Here is a 24517-nt window from a genome sequence, read left to right as displayed (position 1 = left end):
TTCCCTAACACAAAAACCAGACAAAAACATTATGAGAAAGGAAACCTACAGATCAATCTCTCTTTATTATAAATGCAAAACTCCTCAATAAAATGTTAGTAACTTGAATCCAACAATGTGTAAAAATAATTACCATGACCAAGTTGTATTCATTTAAGATATACAAGAATGATCAACATTCAAAACTCAAATGATGTAATCCATCACATCAACAGGATAAAGAAGAAAAATCATATGATCTCATCAATAGATGCACAAAAAGCATTTGACAAAATCCTACACCAATTCATAATAAAAATGCCCAGCAAACTAGGGTTAAAGGAAAACTTCCTCAACTTGATGAAGAACCTCTACAAAAAACCTACAGCTAACATAATATTTAATGGTGAGAAAGTAAATGCTTTCCCCCTAAGACTGGAACAAAGCAAAGATGTCTCTTCTCACCAATTCTATTCAACATCATGCTGGAAGTCCTAGCTATGCAATAAGACAAGAAAAAAAAAAGGTATACAGATTGGTAAGGAAGAAATGAAACTCTTTGTTTGTGGCTGACATGATTGTCCATGTAGAAAATCCCAGTGTACTGACATTAAAAACTCCTGGAACTACAGAGCAATTATAACAAGGTTGCAGAATACAAGGTTAAGATACAAAAGTAAATTGATTTCATATATACCAGTAATGAACCATTGTGACTTAAAATTAAAAACACAATATCATTTACATAAGCATCAAAGCAAAAAAGTGCCTAGGAATAAATCTAATAAAATATGTATAAGATCTCCATAAGGAAAAATATGAAACTCTGATTTTGAAATCAGAAAGAAGATGTAAATAAATGGAGATATACTATCTTCATATATAGGAAGACTAAACATCATTAAGATGTCAACTCTTCCCAAGTTGATCTATAGATTCAATATAATCACAACCCAAATCCCAGCAACTTATTTTGTGGATATCAACAAGCTGATTCTAAAGTTTGTATGGAAAGGGAAAAGACTCAGAATAGCAAACACAATACTGAAGAAGAAGAGGGAAGTCAGAAGATTGACCCTACCCAACTTCAGGACTTACTATAAAGCTATAATACTTAAGACAGAATGCTACTGGTGAAAGTATAGACAAATAGATCAATGGAACACACTAGAGAGCCCAGAAATAGATCTACACAAATATAGTCAATGGCTCTTTTGACAAAAGGCAATTCAATGGTGAAAGCATTCTTTTCAACAAATGGTATTCACATCCACATGAAAAAAATTGAATCTAGACACGGACCTTACACCTCTCACAAAAATTAACTCAAAATGGACCACAGACCTAAATGTGAAATGCAAAACTGTACATCTTATTATAGAAGATAATACAGAGAAATTCTAAGTGGCCTTAGGTTTAGTCAAAGAGCTTTTAGATAAAACACCAAAAGCACAATCTATGAAAGAAAAAATTGATACACTGGATTTCATTAAAATTAAAAACTGCTTTTCAAAAGATACTTAAAAAAAACCCCAGACAAGTCACAGACTAAGAAAAATATTTGCAAACCACACATCTAATAAAGTACTTATATACAAAATATACAAAGAAATCTTAAAAGTCAACAATAAGAAAACAAACAACCCGATTTTTAAAAATGGGCAAAATTCTGAACAGACACCTCACCCAAGAAGATATACACACGGAAAACAACTGTTTGAAAAGTTGTTCAACATTATACATCATTAAGGAATAGCAAATTAAAATGACACCAAGATACTACTACACACCTATTAGAATGGCTAAAATCCAAAAAAACCTGACAATACCATATGCTAGTGAGGATGGGGACCTAGAAGAACTCTCATTCATTGCTAGTGGGAGTGCAAAATGGTACAGCTACTTTCGCAATCTTTCCATTTGATTCAGTAATCACACTTTAGTTATTTACCCAAATGAATTGGAAATTTATGTCTACATAAAATCCTGCATAAGAATGTTTATAGCAGCTATATTCATAATTGCAAAAAAACCCTTGGGTTGAAGGAATCAACCAAGATGTCCTTCAAAAGACAAATGCATAAATGAACAATGGTACATCCATACAATGGATATTATGTGGTTATAAAAAGAAATGAACTATCAAGTCATGAAAAGACATTGCGGGACCTTTAATGCATATTGCTTGGTGAAAGAAGCCAATGTGAACAGGTTACATATTGAATGACTCCAATGGGAAATCATTCTGGAAAAGGAAAAACTATAGAAACAGCAAAAAGATCAGTGGTTGCCATGGGGGAAGGAGAGAGGGATGACTGGGTGGAGCACAGAATAATCTTAGGGCAGTGAAACTACTCTGATGATACTGTAATGGTAGATACATGACACTATGCATTTATCAAAGCCCAGAGAACCGTACAACAGAAAGAATGAAACCTAATGTAAACTATGGACTTTACTTAATAATAGTGTATTAGTGTTGGCCCATATACTGTAATAATGTACACCTCACTAATGGCAAGGTATTAATAAAGAAAACTGTGAATGAGGAAGAAGGGGTACATGGAATCTCTCTGAACTATCTGTTCAATTTTCTGTAAGCCTAAAACTGTTTTAAAAAGTCTATTAATAAAAAAATAACAGTTATGATCATTTTCTTTTCTGAGTCTTGAAGTAATACAACCTTTTTTTGGAATTTGGAAAGTAAGAAAATTGTTAAGAAAGAAATTTACCCTTACGACTACTAAGCAAAGATCAGGAAAGGTTCTCATTTTGAAGCATTTTCTTTCAGTAGGATTATACTTTATATTTTATGTTACAAAATGTTTCCAAGTGTTATTGTCATGAGTTTTTCATTATTATTCTTTAAATTATAGTTTTGCTACATATGATTTCATCATATGACTGTATCATACTTTGTAACATTTTTGCCCTGTTTCAAATCCTCCGATGTTTCATTAGTATAAATAATACTGTGACTATCACCTTTGTGTAAAAAATCTCTGGCTAGATTTATGGCGATTTCCTCAGGATAGATTCTCCACAGGAAACTGTAGCATCAAACGGCATGATGTTTTGAATTTGATATTTCTTTCCCAGTGAATTCATTCCAATTTAAACTCCCAACAATAGATTAATACCTTTATGAAATGTCTACTCTTTGCCAGACACATTGTACTAATAAGGCTATATGGTAGCTCATAAAAAGTAATCACCCTGATTCTTTAAGCATAGTTTACATTATTTTCTTCTCTTTACTTGCCTCTCTTACTAGGATGACAGTGAAAGGGCATTGTACATCTATCTTTTCTTCTTGTTTTTCTCTCTGGATACATAAACCTTATCCACTAAGACTTCATCTCAATTTTACCACAGTTTTGGCATCCTTCAAATTGGAGGACAGGAATATAGGGCTTTGTGAAGCACATAAGACACTTTGTCAGTTATAATAAATTTTTTAGAGATTTGTAACATAAATACCCATTTCTTCCTTTTCCCATTAAGACTAGGTGTCTCTGTATGTGCTCCCACAGCACCCTTCACTTAACCTGTTAGAACATTTACTGCACATAAAGCAGTTGCCTATTTATGCATGGCTGATCCTCACACAATATAAATTCAGTGAGGGCAGTGTCTGTGGTGTCTGTCTGGTTATCTCAACGCTGCTGAGGAGAGTAACTGGCATACAATAGATGCTTAATAACTATTTAGTGGAGGCAAAAAAAGAAGACTCCAGGAGATTGAGAAGATTATTTTTTAAAAGGCCATGTCTGATTTCCAGACCTATGATTTTATACACACTTGAAAAGAAAAGACAGCATTTTACAACAGAGGTGAATGGTACACTTTTCCCACAGCAATTGCTCTCTGTTCTTGCTGGCTTGTCTGGGTACAGGCTGTCCCTCAGCCTCCTCTAACTCTGGATGAGAAGGGTCTTTTCCTAGATCAAGTGACTCAGGTCTAAGTATGATATGCAATGCACACTGTCAGAAATTTAGCCTCGTTTAGGGCGGTGTTTTGTAAGAAGCACAGATTCTACTTAAATGTTTTTGTCAGCGCTCACTGCCGTGATCTTTCAGTTTACCTTACATCTTGGAGCTGTCTTCATTAACACTTAGGGAGCTGGAGTATTTAGGCTTTTACACTAATCAATCATTCATTCTGGGTTGCCTTCAAAGGAATGCACATTCTCAGAACTTCTGTCTCTCCTGAGTAGGCAAACCAGTCGCCAGCATCCCGAGCCAAGCTTTCTGGCAAAGAGAAGCGGGGACAGGTGTTGGAATTTTGTGAACGCTTATTTGAAGCTGGCATGCGTAACAATTTGAAAAAGGGATCTGAGGGATATGGTGACGCACTGACAGTATGTAGTGCACTCCCCAACAGACAGACACGTCTTTATGTCATTGCTGTCACATTAGTGAAAAAAGAAAACGAAAAACACATCACAACTCAATTGTCCATTTGTCTCTTGAGCTTTTCCTCTTTCCGATGTACTTCTCTATGTTCTCAGGTTCTTATGTTGGGTGAGGTTTTGGTTGTGGAATCAACTGCTCCCTTCTGTAATGGAACGCAACAGGCCTGTTTTGCTGTTAGTGGTAAGTATCTTGGTTTCTGCTAAGTTTGCTTTGCCCAAGGCATTTAGCTCTGGAACCACTGATTCCTTCTCACTTATGCTGCCCGTATTCCAATTCTGACAAAACCTGGCAGTTTTCAACATACCTCGCTCCCCTGGAGAACGTGGATGTCTTCTTGCTGCTCCCAGCTTCCTGTTTGATACGCCCGAGATATCTGGGTAGCCTACATTTTATCATGTTATTCTTTCTATCCATTTGGGTCTCATTTTTAGGGCTGTGCTTATGACTATGCTGATTATCCTCCTTTTGCTCCATCCAAATCCATTCTTCACACTTGTCCATCCTGCGCTGTCCTCGGGGAGTCTGACCGATATGGACTGCATTAGCAGACTCTTTTATCCTCTGCAGCAAGCAATGTGGGGAAAGGGAGAGTGAGCACAGGGTACTTATTCCTCCAGCCTTCCCCTGTGGGAGTGCTGTGGGCTGCATCCACAAGAGTCACACTCAGGTAGAGCTGCCCTCCCCGCACAGCTTGCTCTCCTTGCCACTTCAGGCCTACAGGGGGTACCAGCTCCTGTATTATCCCTGTGGTCTTCCTACCTCCTACCTACAATCTTGTAAACTATATGGCTTTGCTCTGGTTTATGGGCCTTAAGCACCTAGTTGGCGAACCGGATGATCAGAGGTTTTCTAAGCCCTCATCTGGCCAGCGCTGGTATACTTACCTACCTCACCAGGCTGTAGGATAGAGGCACCAGGTGAAACAGAGATACAATCGGCAGTTACATATCTCTTTCCCCTACCTGCCCACACAAAGAATGGCAGAGGGCCTTGTGCACGCTCTGAATTCAGGAATGTCGTCCTAAGTAGGAAGTGCTGGTGAGTATCTTCAGAGCAGTGTCTCTACCCTTTCTCTTCTTGAAGTTATTTATGCTGTGGGAGAGCAGGCTCCTTAAATAACAGCCCCCAATTAGAGCTAATGTCTCTCTGAATTGCCCTTGCACAGTTATGATAATTGTTCAGAAAAATTTTATCCCTTTATCAAAAAACTGTACCTGAATATCCTGGGCTCCCAGATCATGGCACAGAATTAATTAATACAGGAAAACAGAAAATATGAGGGGGAAATAATGCATGAGAATTTGTGTTTTTAACTTTTTTTTAGATACTTCTTTGACTTTAAAAGTGTTTCGTATTAAATATATTTGATTTATATTTATGGAACTTTGGAAGCAAGTATTTAGCATGTCATTATGTGCATATGTGGTACACGTATTTATATGCTTCTCCGTGAAAGGAAATGTGGCTTTGTGCAAATAATTCCTGTGACTGGGCAGATTTTCTTTGGTCTCATTGGGTACCTATGTTTCCATGCCCCAGGAGGATAAAGAGTGGGAGGAATTTCCCTCCTCATTCTTCCTCAAGGGGGAGGAATGCTCCTAACTGCTAGGACTGGGAGACCAAGCTGAGCATATGATGTGCTTCTCCCCTTCTATAGGGAAGGCCAGTTTCCCCAGGATAAGAGCAAGCTCACCTACTTCATTTTATTCCCATCTTCTTATCTTTTCTGCCCTTCCCAGGAACTTCTTTACTTTCCTGAGAGCTAAGTCAGGCACCAAAATTGTGCTTTTTAAAAAAAAAAAAAATCCAGCATTTTAATGCATGCTGAACTGGAAGGACTGTTTTTAAATTTCAAACAGTAATATAGCCAAAAACAGTTTCCTATACATATTTTTAGATTGTATAAATGAATGGAGTGATAGACAATAAATTACAATATGAAAGAAAGGAGTTTTATTTTATACCCTAAGGAACCAAGATAATTACTTTTGTCTCATGTCTTTGCTTGGTTATTGCTTTACGTTTGCTGAAACTCACAGGAGAATGGAAAACACGCTGAGTAGAAGAGTCTTCATGCTAAGAGAGAATGCTAGTCTTCTAAAAGTTAACCTTAGAACATTCAAAACTGAAACTGGAAGGAGATTCTCTGAGTACAGAGAAGTTACTGGACCAAGTGACCCAGACTCTTCACTGGAGATTCCTTCTCCTCTTGCCCTTGGGTCTTCTACCTGAGGCCAACAACACTGCCCAGCATGCAGGCCTCACAGGCTGTCCCTGGAAAAAGGGCTGCATAAAGGCCAGGCCATTGACTTTCAAATATTCTTTTTTTATACTTCATTTACGTTTTTAATATTTATTTTTTCATTTTTGGCGCCGCCGGGTCTTAGCTGGCAGCATGAAGGATCTTTGTTGCGGCATGCGGGACCTTTTCTTTTTTAGTTGCAGCATGTGGACTCTTTGCTGCAGCATGCATGCAGAATCTAGTTCCCCGACTAGGGATTGAACCTGGGTCCCCTGCATTGAGAGTGTGGAGTCTTACCCACTGGACCACCAGGGAAGTCCCTAGGCCATTGACTTTCAAATGAGACTTCCAAAATGGTTGTCCTGAAGGCTAGGGAGTACCTGCATTGTATGTCTATAGATCTATCATATGGAAAAATTCAGTGACACTTAAAGATTCTTTTTTGTCTGTATAATATATATTAATACATAAGAAAAAAATGTACATATATATGTATACACACACACATATAGTTTTGTGGAGAATGTGTCTTACACGTTACTCATCTTCAGTGTGTGCCCCCCAGGGGTTAGTCTCATTCCATCTCCTGTGGAAGAAGCCACCTCCCACCCTCAGTATTTAAAGTCTCATGTGCATAATGTCGATGTCTTAATGTTCAGACATAGTGGAGACTGACTTCCCCTTCCTCACCACACTTAGGACTATCTTTCTCAGAGTTGGCTTTTGTTTGAGTATCGACTTCTCCCTTGCGAGACCAGCACTGCCAATGCCTTTAACCTGCAAAAGAAATCCTACTACCTTGCAGAGTTCATTTTTGTTCTCGAAATAAATGAAGGAGCTAGAGTTTGAACCAGCTCCAACTAGCCATACATCCCATATACTTTGCACTGGACGATATTGGTATATGGCTTCAATTTTTCTGAGAATTAAAGAATTGATTCTTACCTGAAGCCCACCTAACCTGTAACTACAGATTTCTAATCAGAGTTATCATGTAAACGTTTGGCTATACTGTAGCACGGTGCACTGGTGTGAGCACAACCTGAGATACGGCAGGCATGGGTTTGCAGCTCTATCTTTTACTAACCACGTGTATTTGAGCCAATTATTTCCCTTCATTAAACCCTGTTTAGTTACCTGTAAAATAGAAATAATACTAGTCTCACAAGGCTGCTACTAATGTTAATGTACATAATTTATGAAAAGCATTTTGCAGAGTGCTAGAAACTACCCCCCCACCGCCATTTTCTTCCTTTCAAAAGGAAATGTGAGGCTTCATATCCCACATACAATTTAGTGAAATTTGTTCTTGAAAATCTATACACTGTATAGGGATAAAAAAGAGGCCCACTTCCTGAGCTGCACAATGGTGAAGGTAGGTTTTATTAACCCATTTAACAGATGAGGTAACTGGAGTTTAGAGCCTTTAAGCAACTTGCTACTGAGAAATAAAATATTGCCTGCCATATCAGTAAACAAAGGATGTCACAGTCAACAGTGATGCGGCCACCACCGGTGAGCTGGTGAGCCCTGAGGGAACTCAGGAAGGAAAAGAATACCTGCCATCTAGCAGCCGTCAGACTGCAGCCACTCCCCACGGTGAGCCCTGAGGAAACTCAGGATGTGAAAGCACAGGATACTGGTCCCAGATAGCTGAGGTGCACATCAAAGGATTGATTCCAGTGAGCCCAGACTCTTGCATCTTCCCATGCATAGAAAAGGGCTAAATTCCTTAACTTGAGATATCTAGTTTTCTTTTACTAACAATAATCTTTTGTTCCTACTACCTGCCCTTTGTTGCCAAACCCCTATATATCCTGCTCCCCCTTTGCCTCCTCAGAGCAGTTTTCTCAGGCTTACTCGAGATTCTGCCTCCTGGGCTTGAAGTCCTCAGTGTGTCCTCCAAATAAAACATAACTCTCAACTTTTAGGTTGTGAACATTTTTTTAGTTGACACTACTTATATTAATACGTCAGAATAATTGTTGACATAATACATGCTTTTTCTTTCTTATTCCCCTCCCCTGTCACAGGTACAGTTTTGCAATTTTCCTGTCCTGCCCTGGCCTGGCAGAAATCTTAAGGTTTACTCTTTGGAGAGTTTGAACCAGGGGTACCCTGGACCCTGGACACCAGGCACAGCCATGGGCAGGGGACTGAACTGAAAAGACAGGGGTGAAATTTTTGGACTTAATCACCAAACTCTCTGAATGTGGGCAGCATTGTTATTAAGGCCACTCTCTCTCCACTCGTAAATTAGGAGACTGGGGTCTCCTTTCTGGTGAAACTGACCAGCCTATGAGGAAAGACCTATAGATATTGAAGTTAAGGTTTCTCCAATAAAATAGCCACATGACCCACTGAAGAGTGAAGTCCTCTAGTTTCCAAGTATGGCCCAAACCACCTGAGTGTCCTTAGGACACTTAGGATATTCTTAGTTTCAAGAGAACAGCCAAGGATCAGCCAGCATTTGAAGAAGGATTATAACATGAATAAAAGAAACTCAGATGAAACAGAGAATATGATTCTGCCATTGTTGTCTCAAGCAGCAGAAGGTATCTAGAGGTGGGCTGTGAATCTAACCCAGGAAAATGGGACTTGTCATCTTGTCTTGGCCAGTCTCGTGTTTGTGGTGAGCTGGGCAGTTCCCACATGGGCTGACCACAAAGGCACCCTACTGGTTACTGAAGTTACTGGGAAAGAAGCCCCCATAGGAAGCCCTGGAACAGGAATACTGTTCAGGCAGCCCTCTGCTGCGATAAAGGATGAGAACTGAGACACAAGGAATTCTCTGGGGGCTACTTCTTAGCCTCTTTCCAGATTTTTGCATTTGGCAGGCATTGTCCATCTCCTGTGCCCAAGTCTTCTGGTTGGCCCTTGCTGTGCCATGGTAGGAAAGCGGACAGCATTCACTCTTCTGTTTGCCCGGGGCCAGCTAAATACACTGACTCAGGCTACTAGTCTGGGAGTTCTCTTTCCAAACGGCTACTGGACCCAGACAGGCCAGCAGCTGGCTGTGTCTGCTAACCCGCATTTTGGTATCAGTCCTCCTGCAGGGTGATGTTGATATCCACTTCCTGGGATAGGTGACATCTTTTAGAAGATTTATTGCCTCAACTTTGAGCTTAGATGTAGAGGAGCGGTATAGGTTGGGAATGATCTTGGAGGAAAGGAGTGAATACAGTGGGAATGCTCTTGGCTTTGGTTTTCCCATCATCGTTCCCCAAGAAAGAGAAATTAGAGACACTGATGCTTTTCCCCATTTTATGGTGAAGAAACAGGCAATGTGAGTTTGAGGCTCCCTCCATGAATAATTTAGAAACAGATAGCATCAAAAGAAAAAAAAAGGGTCAGATCTCCCAGCTCTTCCATGTTCCCTTTAACAGGGATTGTGGAGTGGCTGAATAAATCAAGAGCCCAAACAGTACAAGTAATAATGATTTAGATGGAGTTTATAAGAGGTGGGAAGAAAGGTAGAGAAGAAATACAAGCAACATTTATTTAGCACATACTATGTACCAGGAAGTGTGAGGCACGAACAATATGTAATCAATAGCTTTTGGGGATAAGGAGTGAAAGACAGTTCAGAGATGATAACTGTCTTGCCTAAGAACTTTTGAGACTTCTAAGCCCTGAAAAAATATTGTGCCCCAAAAGTAAGAATTAGAAGTAATTCTTTCTAAATAATTAGAAATTTTATTTCCCAAGATAATAAAAACTAACCTGAAGATAAAATAGCTTGTTTCTAGGTTTTTGATTGAAAAATTATGGCGCTGATAATAATTATGGAGGTGATAATATAATAATAACTTTCTTACATTTTTTGTCTTTTCTCTTTTGGTCTCCAAAGGACATGCATGCTTCAGACTAGGATTTTTCAAACTATGGGCTACAATTCAAAAGTGGACTGTGGCAGTAAGGAGAACACTTGGGAAAATGCCAACATCAGCAACAGTGGGAGGCCTACAACTATGAACTTGACCATTGATCCAAGGGATGCACTGGGCCCAATCCCTTAGGGTGGGGCCCCTGTGGAGGCAGTGGGGTACCTGGAAGCATCTATGTGCTCTGCAGCTGTATATGTGACATGGTGTTACTAAATGTGGGTATACAGAGCTGTGAGGATGGAATCCCAGGATAGGCAGAGTGCGGACACAGTGGTTTCAGGCAGCTGGCTCTGAGCAGAGAGTGTCTGCAGTTCCAGTATTGGGAATATCTGTGCTAGGAGCAAGAGATGATTCTCTAAATAACACGGCATGCTAACATGGCCAGGACGGTGGTAATTACAGGGAGGCTTGACCTGGACTGGGTCCTTGCTGGTGGAAGATGCAGAGGTTGGGACTTCACCTGGGCCTGGTGCCAGGCTGCTCTCTCCGAGTAGGTGGAGCCCTGTGGCTTTATGCTGCTCTCTCATTAATGAGGTGAGTGGAGGAGAGGGAGTGCTGTGGAGCCAGACCACCCATTTAATTGCTGTGGGATTTGGTTTGATTTTTTAAACGCATTGAAGGCCTTCATTTTGTTGTCTGGGATGCAACTGGAGATCCAAACTCATGAAGGATTGCTCCCCCTCATAGTACACTTTGTCCCAGGGACGTTGGCTCTGAGCTCTGATTCATCCCCCAACACGTTTTGTCTCTCTGAGCCTGATCTTTTCCCAAAATGTTTACTACTCACGTATACTCACAACCTGGGGTGGGGGGAACACTGCAGGTCATGCAGGTTCACGAGAGGGTTGCACTAGAAACAGAGAGGACATCCAGGGGCTGTGGGAGGCAGGCTTCCTAGTATTGAGAGGATGAGTTGCCCCTGCTTCCCAGGGGAGAAGGTAATTGGCTATCTGAATACTTTCTCAGGCTAACAGGGCACTGAAATTCTAGGATACTCAGGGAGAAGCAGGGACAGTGCCTGGACCCCATGATAAGGGGGGGGTGGCTTGGTTGGGAGACCTCATCAGTGGGACTGGAGTCCTGTGGGGAACTCATGGTTAGGCCATTTGAGGCCCTCCTGGTTTCCCTCAGATGTCAAGGCAACACATAATGTTGGGCCTTATACCAAGTGCGCACATTCACAAAAAATCATGTGTCTGCATTTATGCATTAATGCAAAGTTATGCATATATATGTGGGTATATACAGTCATCCCTCAGTATCTGCTGGTTCCAGGACTGGTTCCAGGACGCCCCCTGCCCTGTGGATGCCAAAACTCGGGGATGCTCAAGTCCCTTATATAAAGTGGAGTAGTACTTGCATATAACCTACACACATCCTCCCATATACTTGTATATTTTAAATCATCTCAAGATGGCTTATAATACCTAATACAACGTAAATACTACGTAAATAGTTGTAAATACAATGTAAATGTTATGTAAATGGTTGGTGGCATGAGGCAAATTCAAGTTAACTTTTTGGAACTTTCTGGATTTTTTTTTTGAATATTTTCAATCTCTAGTTGAATCCGCAAATGCAGAACCTGAGGATACAGAGAGGTAACTTTGTGTATTAACAATGAAGTAAAAAGATTAAAAATAAAAAGATGTAGCTCTCTGATTATCCATGCCAAATAGCTTGTTTTGCTTTGCTTATGGTAACTAAGTGACAGGTTTCTTTTTTTAAACATCTTAATTGGAGTATAATTGCTTTACAATGGTGTGTTAGTTTCTGCTGTATAACAAAGTGAATCAGCTATACATAAACATATATCCCCATATCTCCTCTCTCTTGCGTCTCGCCCCCACCCTCTCTATCCCACCCCTCTGCATGATCACAAAGCACCGAGCTGATCTCCATGTGCTATATGGCTGCTTCCCACTAGCTATCTATTTTACATTTGGTAGTGTATATATGTCCATGCCACTCTCTCACTTCGTCCCAGCTTACCCTTCCCCCTCCCCATGTCCTCAAGTTCATTCTCTACATCTGTGTCTTTATTCCTGTCCTATCCCAGATTCTTCAGAACCGCATTTTTTTTTAGATTCCATATCTATGTGTTAGTGTACGGTATCTGTTTTTCTCTTTCTGACTTACTTCACTCTGTATGACAGACGCTAGGTCCATCCACCTCACTACAAATAACTCAATTTCATTTCTTTTTATGGCTGAGTAATATTCCATTGTATATATGTGCCACATCTTCTTTATCCATTCATCTGTCAATGGACACTTAGGTTGCTTCCATGTCCTAGCTAGTGACAGGCTTTTTGAATCCTTACTGAGAAGTTAAGTTTCAGCTCAATTATCAATATCTATGATTTGGGGCTGGATGGAGAGGTCAGCAAATAAGAAGACTGTGTTAATTTTCTTTGTTAATTTTGTATTTTGCCTTCATTAAAGAACATAAGAGAAGAGAACATTTTAGGGAGAAGAGAAATTTATTCCACATGACTGAGTTTTAGGTGTTTGAGATATTCAAGTTGGGATGTCTGATAGGCTGTTGATAGTAGAGGGTATAAGTCTGAGCTAGACACATACATTTGTCAGCTATCAATGTTATAGCATGGGTTCATTTTAGACAGTATGGATTGATTGCATGTTTATCTTCAGAGCTCCCTGAGGCATGGTACTGACCAGTGGCCAAGGCTATGGAATATATTTACTACAGATAATAGTGTTTTATAACCATGGGCTCCTGAACCGTTTTAGGGCAGGATGTACCAGCTTGCCAATACTGTCTGGTAGTAATAGTTGGATTATAATAATTTAATAAAATAATAGTAGCAATAATAATACTTGGTTTTGGCAGAGGCTGGGGGGTCTCAACGGTTCAGGCTGGTCTCATAGGTAGACTATGTCTACAAGACCAGTTCATTATAAAAGGAGCAGACTTGGGACTTCTCGGTACAAAGAAGCTTCCCACGTATGCTGGTGGTGATTCAAGACCCAGTGACAAAGTGCATCTTATGTAATCCAGTGGTGGGAGGGCAAGGAAGCCCATGCCAAAAATATCTGGACCTCTTTCATTGCATACCCTTCTCGTGCTGTTGCTGTGCTTGTGATAAAGCCGTTCTGTGAGTGTAAAACGTTTGAATGTTGTGAGTCCTTTCAACAATTAAATACTGAAAGCAATTAATTCATAATTAACACATCAGTTAATGACACTTAAACCATAGGAGTGGATGGAATTATTCTGGGAAATTGTATGGGACAGGCGGATAAGAAAGGGGAGGTTGGAAATTTGAGAAACTTCATTTAATGATGAGCGGGGAAGGAATACACCTGGTGTACTATAGATAACATCATGAGGTAGATAAAGCAGGTTTGATATTCCTGTTTACAGAAGAGGAGATCACAGACTGAAAACCATTTTTACTTTTCCAAGGCCACACGACTAGATCTTTAGACTCCTAAACCTGGTTCCTTCAACTACATCCCATTGCATCTTGATTAAAACTAGTCTTTAGAAAAGTTCCCTAGAAAAAGCTTTGAATAGTACATTTTACAGAGGTGTTGTGGCTTTCCTGACCAGTAGAGATGTTAAAAAATAGCAGCGTCTTCACCATCCTGCAATTAGGATTTCTGAGACATCTCTGTCCAACAAAGAAAGTCTGTTGCTTTCTACAAAATTAGTGAATCTTAATTTTTAGGATTTATTTTTAAAGAATCAGTTGAGACATCCCCACCAATACCTAGAATAACCTCCCCTCCATCAAACTGCCTTTAAATAAGGCCATGCTATGGCCCTGCATTTTTCTCCCTCTAGCACAATCTTGGAACATGGTGTACCCTTAACACACCTTGAAATCATATATTTTACATTGTTAGTGTTAGCGTAATTTGCTTTTTATAGTAGCATACATATTCCTGAGATAAATGTCACTTAAAAATGGATTCCTATTTTAAGAGCCCCAAACTGTGGGCTATGATGAAACTGAGCTCTGGGCAGCTCCTGACTTGGGAAGACTTTGCAGCTCTTTCTGTCACTGAGTAAGTCTCCTTTGCCAGTCCTCAAAATATCAGGAGGTTCTTTCTACTCTGTAAATACCTGGTTTATGGAGGTCACACCCAATAGGTACACACCATCTAACATGACTGTCCGTTCAGTGTCAACATTAGCATATTTAAAATGTCAAAAATATACTAAAACCACTTGTGTGAAATCTACATTATTTACCTTTTGGAAATGCGTTTACCACATAGCTATTTAGGAAAACTCTTAACAAATTCCTTAATATTTGAAAAAAATAAATGTATCCCTGAACGTATCAATTTTCAAATCTGGACTTTATTGAACCCCATTTACGCTTCTTTCTATTGAACTTAGTAAATATTAATGAACAATATGTGCACTTGTCACTGGGTTCAATATTGGGTGTGCAAATTAAACGGTATTTCGACATACCATCTTGCCTTGCAGTAACTTATGATATAGCTGGAGCTGGGGAAATTCAATCCTGAAACAGTGGATGAAAAGTAAAAGGCAGAATTTGACCAAGTGGATAAAAAGAGATATGCAACAATTCAGATCCTAAGATATTTCATTAATTCAAAATTACTTATTAAAATTATGATAACTGCTCCCCACAACAATGCCATATGTTAGATATTAATCTCTCTGCTTACAGACTGGGTCCCTAAGGGGCAAACACTATAATCTTACTTGGCCAGTGAGTGATGTGATCAGGACTCAAGTCATCTGACTACAAAGCCTGCTCAGGGCCAACACACTGGCCTTCTCTGTCACATTTACTAATAACTTCCTCCTCCCTTTGTATTGAAAAGTTTCATCCTTAATCCTTGACGTGTGGTTTCTGTGATCACCACTGTTTACGTGATTTCCCAGTGCACATCTTGATGACCTCCTCCTCATGGCCCCATCTCACACAGCTTTTCCTGACCATCCCTCTTAGATGTACTTTCAGCACTTGACAGGTCTAAATCTAGGTCTTTATTTGCCATCTTTACTTCCTTTTTTCATTGTCCTGGGATTGAAATCTCAGTCACCTTTGATACTTGATCTTTCCTCTCCACTCTCCTCCTATGATTATTAATTCTAGCTAATTAATCTGTTAATTCCTCCATCACTACAAACACCTGGAGGCTTAAGGAGACCAGGCTGTCCTAAGAGATAACCAAGTCTGATTCCTCTGAGTCAAGGAAACATTCTTGTGCCGAGCAGGTTAACAGTACCTACTTCATAGAATTTTTAAAAACATTAAGTGAGTTAATATACGTAAAGCACTTAGCATAGTTTTTGGCACATAGTAAGCACTTAAAGAGATAAAATATTAGTATTAGTATTAGTATTCTTGTATTCTATAATCCATTGGATGATATTTTTAAGCATGCCAAATCTGTACTTTGGGTAGATTATTCATTTTCTATAAATGACATAATGTATGTAAAATTACTAGCAGAGTGCTTGGTACACAGGTGTTCAATACATGTTAATTACCCCCAATATAGACCTCCAAGTTCCCTTCTTATTCTAGGATTCTATGTTAAATACATATACCATTTATGTACAGATTTGCATGTTAAGGAGTTGAAAATGTTTAATAAAAGTATATTGAGACTGAATATAATGCAGAGCCACATAATTCCGGATATTTGTTTTCTCAGGAGCTAACAGAGGCTATTTCAAATGAAGACCTGTCAGCTGCCATCTTTTCCCTTTGGTCAGGTACTGTGCCTTTTCTTATGAAACTGTAACTTGCACTTGGCCGCCTCTGGTGGGTAGTGATGGTCAATACACTTGGGGCCAACCTCGTGCCACCAGAAATCTGAGGGTTAATACACGTGCATGAGAGCCATTGTATTGAATTTACATGTGTCACACATGGAATGACACAAATAGATCATAATTTTAAAAAGACAGAAAAAATGGAAGTAAATAAAGTAAAGAAGCACTATATAGAGATTCAAGTTTAGGAAGGAGGGCAGTTCTGCAACAAAAGGAATACAGTTAAGAATAGTTCTTCCTACACTGTTTCCTGCTTGGGCTTCATCTGCTCTTCAGGGAACATGACTTTAGTGAAGCCCCAGTTGAGAAGATTTTGAAATGTAGTTCCCATGGCAACGGGCTCTGAAGTGACATAAATCCAGAGAAACTTTCCTTGGTTGGTCTATTATCCAAACAAGAATCCTCTAAGGCTCCTAGAGAAGTCAACTTTTAATGAAGCTTGGGTCCTCTTTGCTTTCTGTGCCCCAAGGTGCCCCTTTCCTGTGAGGGTCATTTCAGGTTTGTAATAATGATTTATTTTCTTTAACTGTGAGTTGAGAGTGGGGGTGAGAGTAAGGATTGGAATTTCTTTTAATCACCAAGGCAGTGGCAAATTTCTAAGTGTTAAGATTCATGGTTGAGGCCTCTTGTTATTGAGTTGTGAGCAAAATATATTCCCCGTATGGAGGACTGGCAAGCACCGGGTATGTGCAAGTGTCACACAACACTCACACACAAAACACACACACACATACAAAGGACTGACATCGGGATTATAATTAGCTTCCCAAGTGGAGGACAGACAGCTACCAATGAGGTTCTCATTATAAACCCAGTGCATGATGACTCCAAATGTCTCATTCGGACCAAAATGTACCTCTCATGAATTGAGTACTGTCTGAAAGTTCATAATTAGGGATGTGGTTTTTTGGCTAAAGATTTGGTCTTCACTAAAAATAATACCTGGAAGAGGGTGTGGAATGTTTGTGATCTCCCATAAGCTTCAGTCGACTGTTGATGAATCTGTGAGATCTTTCTAGAGAATTGGTTCTGACACAGAATTGAAGGTAAAGAAAGCTTAGGACTGTGAGTGTTTGGGGAAGAGGGATTTTTACCAAGACTAGAAGTGGGTACAGAAAGAGAAGATTGGAGACTGTAAAGGAAAGCTCACCTGACTTTGTGATTTGGCCTTTGTGGTGTGGTAGAGTGTGGTTATTTGAAAATAAAGCATTGGTTTTGGACAGGAAGTAGGGACAAGGTGAAATATTCAAAGACTTTGAGCCTGTCTGTGGATTAAGTTGTGTTGGAAAGATGGGCCTTACATAAAATTTTGAAGAAAAAAATATTATTTCAGAGCTCCTCTCATTTCTGTCAGCTCTCTTCCTCTTCCACCCTGTATGAGCTCCTCTTGCCCCTTTCAGGTTCATCTACCTCTTTTTTTTTTTTTTTTTTTTTGCATTACGCAGGCCTCTCACTGTTGTGGCCTCTCCCGTTGTGGAGCACAGGCTCCAGACGCTCAGGCTCAGTGGCCATGGCTCACGGGCCCAGCCGCTCCGCGGCATGTGGCATCTTCCTGGACCGGGGCACGAACCCGTGTCCCCTGCATTGGCAGGCGGACTCTCAACCACTGCGCCACCAGGGAAGCCCTCATCTACCTCTTAATGAGCTTTTTCTCTTCCTTATTCCTTTCTAAATTATACATATTTTATATTTGTTTTATGTATATTTCATAACATTTATAAAGGATTTTCTATGTGTCCACCTCTTTGCGAAAGTCTTCCATTATTTGATTTAATTTAACTCTCACAACAACCCTGTGAATTATTATCATTATCCCCATTCTGCAGATGAAGAGATTGAGAATCTGAGCTTAATGAACATGTCGTGAGTTGCTGCAAGCCAGGTTCTATGTTCGATTTAAAGACACATTGAATAAACCTAGTGCCCATCCTTCATGTTCCTGGAGGGATATGGATGTTCACAAAGACAAAGATATGTTGGGAGGAGAGCTGCAGCAGATCTCAGGACAAGGCACTATAGGATATTTTGGCTAATCTCCATTAGGCTGTGACCTGATGATTTGGGATCCTACTCCTTCTGGTTTTTTTGGCATTTTGATAGAACATACTCCAAACTTTCTGCAAAATGGAATTTCAGGTACTCAGTAAATTCATGATTCACATTTGGTTTTCTGCCTGGAATCAAACAGCTTTGGGGGAGGCTGCTTCTCCCAGGTGGAATGAGGACCTGCTCCAAATTTTGGTCAGACCTGCTCCAAATACCTTTAAGTATTAGGTTTTAGGAGTACCTTAGCTGGGGTTTCCACAAAAAGCCATGCTGGAGACAAGGATCTGTGTGCAGGTAGCTTATTTTTGGAAACAATCTCAGGATAAAGGAAAAGTGAAACAGGATAGGAAAGAAAACCAATCCAAGGGTGGGTTATTGGGCTGTTTACCCTAATGGGAAATTGAGGATCAATCTCTCTGAGGCCCTTTGAGATACTATGAAGAATGAACCACTAGAGACACACAAGAGGGGAGCATTTATCCACTGGCTCCAGGGCGTGTTAACTCCTTTACACTTCCAGGTTTGCACATGTACCAGAATGGCTGAGCAGATTCCCACAGATGTTCCACAGGTGGTGGCAGAGACATCCTAGGACAGAAAGCAGTGCGTATGTAGTGGTGTAGCTGAGTAACTCTTGTTTGGCTACAACTGCATGCAGCCAGCTGCCAGAGCAACAGTAGAAGTTGAAAGCATAGTCTGAGTAATATGAAATGAGGCATAAAAGGTGTCCAACACCGAGAGCCTGGTGATGGCACCTGAACTCGGGGCCTTGTGAAAATGTTCAGAGTGGAAGGTAGAGGATACCACAGCTATAAGGCAAGACCCACATTATATGATTTGTAATGTAAACTTAGAAAGGCCTTTTGTTCCATTTACCTGTTTTTTATTCTGAAAGTCCATCCCTTGTCCCTTATCTTATTGCTGTGCTTTGAGTTAAGGCATCTTGTCTGGAAAACAAGATGAAACATAGTGCCTGGAGGGACTGTGGCATCAAGTCATTGACACCCAATAGCCCATGAGACTCGCTGGTCTTTCTCAGCACATCTGATCATGTCATTCATTCTCCTGTTCAAAATGTTCCATGGATTCACACTGCATACACTTTTCCTGTCATGACATTCAAGTCTCTCCCTAGTATGACCCTGGGGTGCTATTCCAGGTCTGATGTCCAATTATGTCCTTTACTTGTACTCTGCATTTCAGTCAAACTAAAGACCAAGTGAGCTTCTTCTGGATAAGCTCAAGACTCTCTTCAACTGCAGAGGTTAGAGACCCATGTTTTATTCCAGACTCTACCACCAACCAGCTCTGTGATTGGTTGGGCCTGAATTTTCCTAACTGGAAGATATAGGGTGGGAGAATTAGATCAGAGTATGCCAAACCTGGCTAAATATTCAGATCACCAGGGGAGATTCAGAAGAGAAAACAAATTATAAAGTCCCACTCCTGGAAATTCTGATTTATATGTCTGGATTAGAGCAGCAGGGTATGTACTTTTAATAAGCATATACTTACTTAATTCAATTGTACAGCTAGGTTTGTGAACCACAGGATTAGATGATTTTTAGTACTGCTTCAAATCTATGAGGCCCCCAATAGGTGTCACTGAGCTCAAGAAGATTCTAAGAGTCTAGGACATAGAGGGATAATTTTGTCATGAGAAAGGGGAGTTAGGAAAAGAGCAAAGCAAGCAAAACAGGGAAACAAATGTTGGTGAGTTCAGTGGGATGAAAGGGGGATCAAGACACAAGGCCTCAGGGTCAGCCTGAGGGTACCAGGATACCGAAAGAGAGCTGAGATGATGGAGGACAGGGGATATCAAGGAGAATTCCAACAATTTAGCAATTTTGGAAAAAAACTGTTCTAACTGATGGGGATTGTTCTTAACTGATGAGGATTGTTCTTTACTGTCAAGCTCAAATTCCAAGAGATGGAAGGTTTGTTCTTCCTGGACTAGATACTGTGCAATTCCTGTGATAAACTGAAATGTAAGTGGTGGTACGTGGAAAGCCCTCCTCTAAACTTGCATAGCATTTTATTTTATTTTAAATTTTTATTGGAGTATAGTTGATTTACAATGTTGTGTTAGTTTCTGCTGTACAGCAAAGTGAATCAATTATACATATATCCACTTATTTTTTAGATTCTTTTCCCATATAGGCCATTACAGAGTATTGAGCAGAGTTCCCTGTGCTATACAGTAGGTCCTTATTAGTTATCTATTTTATATATAGTAGTGTGTATATGTCAATCCCAATCTCTCAATTTATCCCCACCCCTTTACCCCCTCGTAACCATAAGTTTGTTTTCTACATCTATAACTCTATTTCTGCTTTGTAGATAAGTTCATTTGTACCCTTTTTTTAGATTCCACACATAAGTGATATCATATACTTTGTCTTTGACTTACTTCACTCAGTATGACGATCTCTAGGTCCATCCATGTTGCTGCAAATGGCATTATTTCATTCTTTTTTATGGCTGGGTAATATTCCATTGTATATATGTACCACATCTTCTTTATCCATTCATCTGTTGATGGAAATTTAGGTTGCTTCCATGGCCTGGCTATTATAAATAGAGCTGCAACAAACATTGCGGCCCATGTATCTTTTCAAATTATGGTTTTCTCTGTATATATGCCCAGGAGTGGAACTGCTGGATCATACAGTAGCTCTATTTTTAGTTTTTTAAGGAACCTCCATACTGTTCTCCATAGTGGCTCTACCAATTTCATGTGCTTTTTGGCCATTTGTATGTCTTCTTTGGAGAAATGTCTATTTAGATCTTCCACCCATTTTTTTGATTGGGTTGCTTTTTTGATATTGAGCTGCATGAACTGTTTGTATATTTTGGAGATTAATCCCTTGTTGGTCGCTTTGTTTGTAAATATTTTCTTCCATTATGAGGGCTATCTTTTGGTTTTGTTTATGGTTTCTTTGCTGTGCAAAAGCTTTTAAGTTTAATTAGGTCCCATTTGTTTATTTTTGTTTTTGTTTTCATTACTCTAGGAGGTGGATCGAAATTATGTCTAAGAGTGTTCTGCCTATGTTTTCCTCTAAGAGTTTTATAGTATCCAGCCTTACATTTAGGTCTTTAATCCATTTTGAGTTTATTTTTGTGTATGGTGTTAAGGAATGTTCTAATTTCATTCGTTTACATGTAGCTGTCCAGTTTTCCCAGCACCACTTATTGAAGAGATGCATTTTATTTTTAATAAATAATTTTTTCTGTATCTTATTACTATTTTTGCATATTTAATAAGATATATTCTATTTTATCTTTTCCAAGAGAATGTCAGAGCCTTGAAGATAAGCCTTTATACAGTTAGTTATCTCCCAAAGGGAGATATTAAATGCAATTGTTAAAAATACCAGATTTGGAGTTAGATGGACCTAGATTTCATATGACCTTTGTAACATTTTGTAAAATACTTCATCTCTAAAATTGGAGTGATAAAACTTAGTTCATAGGATTGGGGGGAGAATTAAAATAAAGTATTATATGTAAAATGCTTTGGATCCTTGCATGCTGGGTTCAGCATACAAGTGCTAGGAGAGGAAGACTGCTGGGTATACGTATATAATAAGTGCTCAATAAATGGTAAATTATTATTTTTGCATTTCACTGAGTAGCTGTTAACTGAACAAATAATGTTTCTAAAACCCCATTCAAATATTATCCGGGGTATAAGCAAAAGTTCCTTCTTTTTAGAGTTAATTTTTAGGGCTGTGGCTCTGGGGGATCTCTGGTTTTCTATTTCTAATCAGGTCCCTAGATCTCTAAAACCAGAATAAAACTGCTCAGTCTCCTGTCACCGCCTGGCACTGATTACAGGTGAGGACGCTGTCGCCCTTCTGCAAGCTGGAAAAAAGCCTCGGGGCAAAGCCTCCATCAGATATCAAGCTCTTTAGTTCAGAAAGAATTCGAAGGCAGTCCAAGTTCTGATCTCCCAAATAGAACAGCGACTAAAGGGGCCACACTTAGTTCCTTCACCTGTGTTAGCACCAGAGCCATTTGTCTGTCTGAACAATCGAGGGCAAGAGTTGGACCGACAGGGACAGGGCTAAAGCTGCAGACTCAAAGAGGTGAGTGACGGCATCTGGGCTGAACGTTTCCTAAGTCCCCACCCTCAGGTAGTAAAGGTTTTGGGAAGGACCACCTTCCTTTTCTGGTCTGTCCAAGTTGACCATGAGGTGGACACTCTAGCACAGCTGGGCTGGCTCCATCCTCTCAGAGGACTCTTCCCAGAGACTGACCCCAGTTTACTGTAAACTTGAGCAGACACTGGAGTTGGAATGACACAATAAATGGACTGAAGTAAAGATCCGGGAGACTCCTCAGTACATCCTTGGGTCCCTTCTTCCCAGCAGCAGTGGCCCTCCTCTTGGAGGCAGATCCGTCCCCCAATGGTGCTCCAGAGGCAGAGTCACTAGGGGGTCATGGGAACAGACCCATAGCTTCCGGAAAGGCCTTTCTGCTGAAGTCCAAAATATCCAAGTGTGGATCTAATTCTAAAGAGCTGGGAGGTGACTGGGAGGGCAGCAGTGCTCTCTCCCCCTCTCCCTCTAAGTGACTCTTTTCCCTTGTTCCCAAGGAGTGACTTAAATGAGGACAGTAGCTGAGACCTCTTCTGTGACAGAGTTTATCCTCGAAGGCTTAACCAACTAGCAGGAACTCCAGATCCCCCTCTTCTTCCTGTTTCTAGGTTTCTACGTGGTCACTGTGGTGGGGAACCTGAGCTTGATAACCCTGATTGGACTCAACTCTCACCTGCACACCCCCATGTACTTTTTCCTCTATGACTTGTCCTTCATAGATTTCTGCTATCCCACTGTTGTCACTCCCAAAATGCTGATGAGTTTTGTCTCAATGAAGAACATCATCTCCTGTGCAGGGTGTATGACTCAGCTCTTCTTCTTTATCTTCTTTGCTGTCTCTGAGTCCTTCATCCTGTCAGAGATGGCATATGACCGCTATGTCACCATCTGTAACCCGCTGGTGTACACGGCCACCATGTCTCCCCAGGTCTGCTTACCTATTTTGCTGGGTGTCTACGTGATGGGGTTTGCTAGGGCCATGGCCCACACAGCATGCATGGGGAGACTGACCTTCTGTGCCAACAACCTTGCTGACCACTTCATGTGGGACATCCTTCCCCTTCTTGAGCGCTCTTGCACCAGCACATATGTAAATGAGCCGGTGGTTTTTGTTGTTGTGGGTATTGATATTGGTGTGCCCACAGCTACCATCTTCATTTCTTATGCCTCATCCTCTCCAGTATCCTCCACCTCAGCTCCACCAAGGGCACATCCAAAGCCTTCAGCACCTGTAGCTCCCACATAATTGTGGTTTTTCTTTTCTTTGGGTCAAGGGCGTTCATGTACCTCAAACCATCTTCTCTTTTACCCATGAACCTGGGGAAAGTGTCCTCCTCATTCTATACCATTGTGGTGCCCATACTCAACCCATTAATCTATAGCCTGAGGAATAAGGACGTCAAAATTGTTATGAAGAAAATGTTGAGCAAAAAATCATTCTCCTGAGAAAGAGGCAATGCTTAGGAAAGGGACATTTTTCCTTCCATAGATGATTCAAGTTCCACTGGTTACATGGAGGAAATTTTTACTCTTTCTCAAACAAGTTTGTCCTTCCCATTTCAAGAGCCTTTTAAATTCAGATTCTTAAAACTAGAGGATACTCACATTTAGGATCATTTCGTTAAGTTCTATCATATTTCTGAGAATACATACAGGCTTATGTACCTTCACCAAGGTTCATTAGTTATGCAGCTACTCAGCAGGGGAACTATAACTAGAATCCAGGCTCTTGATTTCTAATACTGATTTCCTTCCATTGCTGTTCACTTTCTTCCTCCCTCAGCCCTGGAAGGTTTCATTTCAAATGTGAGCTGGTCTAGGACATGAAAGTCTGGTTCTGTCTACAGAAATTTCAGGCAACTTTTCAAGGGCTAATTTTAAATATCACATTTTTGCATGAAGGTAGGAGGTATAACATTTTGTTGAGATGGTCTTGGCTAAATGACCAGACAAATTCTTGAAGAATTTTGCAGAGTGTGTGGGGGAAGTGTGCTAGGACCTGGAGAGCAGCAAGCATGGTACCTCCTGAGACAGTGATGTGGAGCTTCTGGGACTTG

At 40.3% G+C, this 24517-nt stretch overlaps 1 protein-coding gene across 1 annotated transcript in view; it reads left to right on the top strand.

The window, feature by feature from the left end:
- Window positions 1-23906, top strand: part of LOC309807482 (olfactory receptor 8B8-like) — a gene marked incomplete at both ends in the record, with an annotated part of 33218 nt that extends 9312 nt beyond the window's left edge. Inside the window, 2 exon segments of the mRNA XM_082627165.1 lie at window positions 23069-23623; window positions 23626-23906. Coding sequence (XP_082483291.1) covers window positions 23069-23623; window positions 23626-23906 — 836 coding nt within the window.
- Window positions 23907-24517: the final 611 nt, after the last annotated feature.

This window comes from Mesoplodon mirus (genome assembly GCF_964341445.2).
Source record: "Mesoplodon mirus genome assembly, chromosome: 7".
NCBI lineage: Eukaryota > Metazoa > Chordata > Mammalia > Artiodactyla > Ziphiidae > Mesoplodon > Mesoplodon mirus.
The sequence above is the reverse complement of the archived record's forward strand: the minus strand, read 5'-3'. Positions and strand labels throughout refer to the sequence as shown.